The 8,109-nt window shown below is 37.4% G+C and overlaps 1 protein-coding gene across 1 annotated transcript in view; it reads right to left on the bottom strand.

Moving 5' to 3' along the window:
* Nucleotides 1-501: 501 nt before the first annotated feature.
* Nucleotides 502-8,109, bottom strand: part of LAMA2 (laminin subunit alpha 2) — a 630,290-nt gene continuing 622,682 nt past the window's right edge. The window contains exons 60-63 of the mRNA XM_019479551.2: nucleotides 6,730-6,883; nucleotides 6,302-6,432; nucleotides 4,487-4,709; nucleotides 502-755 (exon numbers count right to left, since the gene is read on the bottom strand). Coding sequence (XP_019335096.2) covers nucleotides 598-755; nucleotides 4,487-4,709; nucleotides 6,302-6,432; nucleotides 6,730-6,883 — 666 coding nt within the window. The 3' untranslated portion in view covers nucleotides 502-597. The remainder of the gene's footprint in view (nucleotides 756-4,486; nucleotides 4,710-6,301; nucleotides 6,433-6,729; nucleotides 6,884-8,109) is intronic.

Below are 8,109 nucleotides of genomic sequence, written 5' to 3'. Positions count from 1 at the left end.
GAGGATTTCGATCCAAGATATTCTTTTTAACAACAGGATACAATCTAAGTAAGTACACAATGTTGCTTGATTCCAGTCATGGAAACTGATTTTAAACCATGCACAGCATGGTAATGGGACATCAAACCAGAGAAAGTACATGCAACACTACCAGAATCTTTATGAAAAGTATTATATTGAATACGTGTGTTTTAATGGAAGCAGCCAGAACAAAAAAATCTCTTAGAAATAAGTGAACATATTTTTTTATGAAGTATACATGCACAAATATGCACACACACACACATACCCCCCCCCCCCCCCCCCCGCATACCTCTACACATCTCTGTATTGTACAGGCTGGCTCACTGAACGCCTAAGTCGCACAATTTGATTTCAAAACAAAGAAGACTAGATATGAAAAATCACTTCATTCACTTAAAGAAAGAAAACCCTACGTATCAGAAGGTAGCTTGAAATACTGCCATTTGGATATATATATATCACAGACACAACTCAAAATGCTTGCACAAAGATGGTTTATTTATGAAAGTAATGTATATAAAGTAATTTAAGGCACTTATGCACTCCAACCCATATCACCTGAATGATCTTATGCTAGTTGGCAGGGCATGACATAGGCTGGACACCCTTGAGCTCCAAGGCTTTGCTGAAGTTAATTTCCTGAGATTTAGCAGTGCCCTTAGTAAGCTTCAGAGATCGAATACATCCTTTAAAGCGAATATTAGTGGTCAACCCAAACTGGTTCAGGCCATCTGGAAAAAAAAGTGAAAGGAATTTAAAAAAGACCCTTTGAAAACCCACTTTTTTTCTTTAAGTTTCTCCCCTTGTTGGTAGATTCTCTTTAATATTTACTTGCTTCATATAATTCCTTAGCATAAAAGTTGCAAAACCTCTAAAGATTTTGATAAATTCTTTATTTAGTGGTATCTATTAAGTCTTCTACCTTTCTCTTTCCATACTGTGATGGTAGCAAAAAATCAGAAACCATTTACATCTTCCTTTTTAAATGTGCATCTTAATTCGAGTGGCAAAGAATTAAATAAAGCTTCTCCCAAACTTTCTGTGGGGACCAAATGGCAGTTTTAAAACAAAATGATGTATCAAGTAAAATAACATTTCTGTGGATCTCCAGCTTATGTTCTATTTACATGAGAGATATGGGTTCCTCAGCTTGAGACTGGGATCAGAACAGCATTCACAAGTGACAAAAAGTCCTAAGAAAGTCTTCTGTCAGATCTTCCCATAAGGTATAATGTCCTGTACCTGTCTGTGCTGTAGGTACTGATTTAGGAATTTTTTGGAGAAAATTCAACCAAAAAAATTTTAGAGGGTGGCATTTGTATTTTGTTCCAAACATACTTATATCCATATACAGAGAGAGAGAGAGAGAGAGAGAGAGATAAATGTATAGATATATAGATATCTGTATCTATATATAGATAAATAGATCTATCTATCTATAGAACAACCAACTCCCCGTTGCCATTTTTCTACAACCAGGGAACTTCAAATGGTTGCAAGGGGAAAGTTCTGTTTCTCCCAAAGGATTAACATTCACTTCTAGTAATTTTGAGTCTATAAAAGTTCTTTAGGGTCATTTTCAATGTTTTTATGGCTCCCTTGGGGCCTTGTACACTTGACCTCAGTGTAACAAAAGTTCCTAGCTATATATACCTTTGTGTGAGATATATATATATATATATATATATATATATATATATATATATATATGGAACAAATATATATACTGTGTGTGTGTGTGTGTATGCATATGTATGTATGAATGTGTGTACAGATATAGATATATATATATATATAGACCTATCTATATCTATACACACACACACACGCCCACACACACATATGTATGTATACACACACATGCGGTATATATATTTGTTCCATATATATCTCTCTATATATCTATATCTATATATGTGTGTGTGTGTGTTTATATGTATGTATGAATGTGTGTATAGATATAGTTATATATATATATATATATATATATATATATATAGACCTATCTATATCTATATACATCCATATATATAGAGATATATATACACACACATATACATACACACACATATGTATGTGTGAGTATATGTGTGTGTGTATACACACACACACACACACAGTATATATATTTGTTCCATATATATATATGTCACACAAAGGTATATATAGCTAGGAACTTTTGTTATGCTGAGGTCAACTGTACAAGGCTCTAAGGAAGCCATAAAAACATTGGAAATGACCCTAAAGAGCTTTTATAGATTCAAAGTTCCTAGAAGTAAATGTTAATCTTTTGGGAGAATCAAAACTTCCCCTTGCAACTGTTTGAAGTTCCCAGGCTGTAGAAAAATGGCAACAGGGAGCTGGTTGTTCTTCCTTGCTGTAAGGCCCATCTGTCCTTCCCCTACCCTGCCTGGCAGGGGAGAGAGACAGTGGCTGGTACAGGATGTATTGGAGTTGTCTTTGCCAGCTCGCTGCTGGCTCAGAGTTCTTTTGCACGAGGGAATTTTTCACTAGGTCATGCCAACTGCTTTATAGCTGTTTTGCACTGCTTATACAGCATGGAGAAGCCTCAGTGAACTGGAAAATCCAGACCTCATTTCTAGTCCTGTAAGATCCCACAATAATGGATTTTAAATTTGTGACATTTGTACACATAGAAAAGCTGTCACAGCCCTTGAACCAAATCTTTTCTGCTCTGTGGCTTGGGCAAGGATAGCTGGGAAAGTTCCACATTTGGAAGGAGGAGAATACAATTCTTTAGCAGACTGATTAAAAAAGTGGAAAATATGTGAAGATGCTCAGGTATTTGGAAGGTTAAAATAAGTACTGGGGGAAATGAATTAATCAGCAGAGGAAAAATGAGATGGTCAAATGTGTACAGTAAACTTATTTATCAGTGCTTCACATTCTGGAATTTGGCTCTAGTTCATTTCAACAGATGTGGTGTAAGGTTGTTTTATGCAGGCTTCAGTGTTAGACCCACATATGCATCTTGCGGCTAACTGCATCTCAGAATTAGTAACTCACTCTATCAGAAAGCATTTTGTTACTATCCATTCTCAGGTTGGAGTTGTAAATACACTGCAGCACTGAACACCTTTTTGGCACACCACTCCCAATTCATTAATCAGTATGATAAAAGCTGGTTCTCTCATAGGTGCCAAACTACAGAGAAATACTTTTGGATAACACTTGCAAAAGCTGAAGGCTAAGGGTATGGGCAAACAAGCAATCCACCATGAAATAAGGCAAATGAGAGGTAGCAAAGTACTACACTTTCATTGAGTAGTAACTTACCTTGAATCGGAAGTTACCCTAAAGTAGGTGATGTGCTACAGGCTCAGATTCTAGCTTTCCTTATGGTTGCTTATTTGTCTATACTCAAAAGTTGCAGCTATCAAAAATACGCATTTCTTTGTTCTATACAATATGCAGGAGTTACCCAGCCTCTGTCATACCGAGCAGAAGTGACAGCATGCCCATACCCTAATATTATTGGGTATTCTGTTTTATATACGTGGGCAGGGTAAAAATCAAGGCAAAAGATTTAGAAACTGGTCTATTGTTCCCTGCGAAAGTCTGGACACTGACTTCAGTGGGCATTGGATTAGGTATCCTTTGTTTCTTTCTGCCCACCAGAAAGCACAAAATATCAGTAAGTACTGCAGAATTAGCATAAAGTAGTGCTAGGCAGAGTTTACAATATTCATAGATTTGCTTTTCAAAAGTTATTCACCAAATAGGCCTGTTGATTGTTTATGAACAGTTAGCTGTGAATATTCTCTATCAGTGGCATGAATAATGAGGCATCTCAGCTTGATATTTTATTTAATCTCTTCTGCTAGAAGTGACTGCTCTCTAGGACTTGTATAATGCTAATGATTAGCAATTTTTGGTTTGACTTAAAAATAGAACAGGTTGTGCTATGGCAACAAACACCACAGGAGTGGAGCCTTGTCTTCCTCTGAAAACTATTCACCACATCTTTAATTTGAATTTTCAGGATGAGCTTTATGCTATATGATCACTATGCACCAATTGTTTTTTCCAGTAATAGCACATAAACCCTTTCAGTAGTTTAATTTTAGTTTGCCAAACACCATTGCCATTTGCTTGCCTATGAAAAATGTTGTTTAAATGGGAAAAGAAAGGAATATTTTCTTTCTCTTCCTGTCTGCAAGTGCACCAATATCCTAGAACTGAGTGTTTATTACAGGGTGAAGAAGAAAATGTGTAGGATTTCATAGCTGAAACACATAGAAATTTGGTTCTGCAGAACTTCTGTTCTCAAAATACACTGGAATGAGATCTGGGAATTTGGTATGAATGCTCTTATTGGATACAATCTTGAATTTTCTTACCCATGCTATGTCCACTGGTGTTAGTGCATGCAATCTAATAAACTTTAAGACCTTGGGCTTTTTGAATGTCAGTACTGAGTCTTTGGGTACTTGACACTCACCAGGATATCCTCCAACAAAGACAGGATCATTTGTTTCTGCTGATGTGGAGGCTCTGTTTGGGCTGCTACCGTCTACCTGGTTCTCATCTACAGTCAGCTCTAAGCGGTGCTTAATTTTGTTTGCAATAATCTTGTGCCACTGTCCATCACACAAGCTTCCTGGTACATCAGGTTCATAAATTGCAGAAAATCTTCCTGCACCATTATCCACATGGAACATTAACTGAAGAGTGTAACATAAAAAGAAGGGAAATATACTGGTTACCAAAACAATAATCATACATAATTTGGTAGCCTGGCAGCCACTAAGTCAGCTCTTCCCAAATGCTATATACAGATTTAAAATAAAATACAGATTGCTTTCATACTACTCAAACCAACTTGCTCCACTTTAGTTCTATTTTATTTCCAACTGGGGCTCTGATCTTGTACCCAGCTCCTCAGAGGTGAGCCCTTGTACAAGGCTGAGCCTTGCTGAAAGTAATAGAGCTTGCTCATGTGGTTCCATTGATAACACTGGGGTCTACATTAGTAGGAATGTGCAAATCTGTGGGTACCATTTGTCATTTTCTGCTGCCAAATTATACTAAACAACAATAAAAGGCTGGTTTGTGTGCATGTCATATACAAAATAAACTATTTCACTTGGAAATGCAGCCAGCTGCTGGATAAAATGTGTTATAAAAATTTTGCGAAGACCAGAAATATGTATAAGGAATGAAATTCTGGAACTAAATGTGGTGTGAGAGACACTGTATCGATGATTAGGGACATTCCTCTTAACACACATCCTGATGCTACAATTTGGGAAACAGCTGCACTACAGAATAAAGCACTATGTTTTAGGGAAACTAGAAGAGCCAGACCATTTCAAAAACAGAACAATCATTTGGCATATAGGCCAGGGACAGACATTACACATAAACCAGTTTATGTGATCAGAAACTGGTTTAAACCTGTAACAGAACAGATGTTCAGTGCACATAAACCAGTTTGAAAATGGCTGAAACTGGTTTGAGATAAACCTGAATGTAATATCAGACTTAACTGATTTGGGTCAAACCAGTTTATACAATGTCTGTCCCAGACCCCTTGCTGGTTTAAGTTAAACCAGACTCTCCCCAGCATCCTGGCATGCTCTCTGGACTGGGTGGAGCTCTCTGCTCGATAGCAGGGCTCCCCTGCTTCCTGGATGCAGCTCAGCAGAGATTGCAGGCATCTGCCTGGATTTCCATTGCTCCCCTCCTCCCCTCCCCACATCCTGCTAAGCAGGGATTTTCCCCCTCCCCTCTGCCTTACCCAGACGCAGCTGGGACAAAGGCAGAATCAACAGGTAGCTGGTAATGTCTCTCTTTTGTTTTCTTAATGGGGTGATAAACACTGTGTTATCAATACCCTGCTGGGCTGGTCAGAAGGAGTGGGGCAGGGGGAAGCCTCCCTAATTAGAGTGTCTTGCCTGGGCCTGGCCACACCCCGCTCAGCTCAGCAGTGTGCAAGGGAAGGGAGGGCTGCTCTAGCATCCCCTGGCTTCTAGCCTGAGCCACTACAGGCATATGCCTGTATTTCTGGGATGTCTGGCCAGTTACCAACTGATTCAGTCTAGCCAGGTTAGACTAATCTGCAAAGATTGAATCAATTCAGGCTCAGGATTTTTGAGTGTCTGTCCCAAGCCATAATGGGGTCCTGATCTCAACTCATGTATCTTGATTTTACTGTAATAATCTGGAATTTAAATTGTTTATGCTTTTCAAAATGCTCTACAGAGACTCAGAAACATCATATCTTATGTCCCTACTAAAGACATTTACAACTTACTTTTCCATCTACTAACTCAATGCCAAGTCCATCCATTTTCTGGCTGCTAATTCCTAGCAGAACACCATTCATTCGAGTTGTACGGAATTCAAGCTCCACTCGAAGGTCTGTTCCCACTTTGTAAGCTCCAACTGGGGGAAGGGAAGTGCAGAACAGAGTAACAAAGCATACAAGAGATTATTGCTAATGATAACATGCAACATACCGTGAGTAAATCAAGTCAACACAATATTTTTACTGCGTTTTAGTCTATAAGAAGTCAATGTAAATATTGGCTCATCATAGCAGTACTTATGAGATCTTGCTGGAAGTACACATGATCTATTTCAAAGGTGCTTAGTTGGTTAGCCAATGTGGATTAAGCATAATTTTTGGTGCCATTCCCACCAACTATAACTTTTAGCAATAGGAATATTCAAGATTATTACCTGTTTTAGCAAATCCTGTTCCATCAAAGTATGTTCCTTTTTCTGCACTGGTAAAACATTTGCCAACATTGAAGCTGGAGGTTGGATTATCCAAGTCAATAGAAGACTCTGTCATTTTAAAATTTCTGATGCAACCATCAATGCTATAGACGACCTGTGTTCAGTTTTTAAACAGAAAGTGTTACTGTCCAAAGCAACTAAGATGTTCATATGGAAGGGCTCATCCATGTCATTAGAAGTTCTCCTTATTTTGATTCTTTAATTCCCTGCTGGATATATGGATCTGAATGAGTCACATTTTTTGTGGGTTAGTCCTTAATACTTGATTGTAACTGGAATATAATCTTCATGACATTGCAGATTATTTATGTTACTTTTTCTGAAATCTCAGCAATCTAATGTCACAAGACTGAGACATCTCGCTGGCTTAATGGAGGAGACATAAAATAATATATTGCATAATGAAATGTAACACATTTCATCAGCAATACAGCAATTTAATGGCCCATAATTTACTTCTTTAATTGAGTATTGTATGTGCTGTCCAATGAAGCCAATGGACAAAGGCCAGGGGATGTGTTCTCAAGAGGGTTTGAAACATCATTAGATGCTTTGTTTAAAACTGTACCAGGTGTCTAACTGTATATGTTAAAACTATGCTTTTACTGGACCATGTTGATTCATACATAAAACCCTTTCTAAAGTAAATGCAAGCTTCATATATAGTCTTCCATATGAACTTATCCATGGCCACTCTAGAATTGCATCTAAAATACTGTTTACCAGAGGGTCTTAATTTTTTCTGTCCTAGCCTTTGCCATAATGCTAATTCCCTGAACTTTGAAGAAAAAAGCCCCTGCAACCAAATATAACTACTGAATCTAATTGTGTGCTCACTAACAAATTCTGACAATTTGCAATTTCAGAAAAGATACCTGATTAAAGATTTTTTCATGCCAATGAGTTTTCTTACCAAAATATCCAAACTTTCCAAATCCATGAGATTGTCAAAACCTGGCAGATTTGAATGAGTGAAGCAAATGTATGAGTTTAATTCAAGGTTCTTATTAAGTTTCTAGAACTCTGCTATGGAATGCTTGAACCTGAATTTTTATCCTAGAAGGGTGGGTTGATTTTTTAAAACATGATTATTACTGTTACTCTTGTGGAAAATCTTGTTTAGAACAAGGAAATTATAAGAGCCCAGGACTGCAAAGAGAAGAATTAAATTTAAATTTGTAATATGATGAAACTTATGCAAACCAAAAACATAGGTATTACACCACTCTGAGTCTAATATGAAATTAGCATATATTCTGTTGTTAACAATGTATATATTATGTGTAATTAGTAGGAAGCCCTAACTTAGCTGATACATGT

Source organism: Alligator mississippiensis, chromosome 1, assembly GCF_030867095.1.
Source record: "Alligator mississippiensis isolate rAllMis1 chromosome 1, rAllMis1, whole genome shotgun sequence".
Taxonomy (NCBI): domain Eukaryota; kingdom Metazoa; phylum Chordata; order Crocodylia; family Alligatoridae; genus Alligator; species Alligator mississippiensis.
The sequence above is the reverse complement of the archived record's forward strand: the minus strand, read 5'-3'. Positions and strand labels throughout refer to the sequence as shown.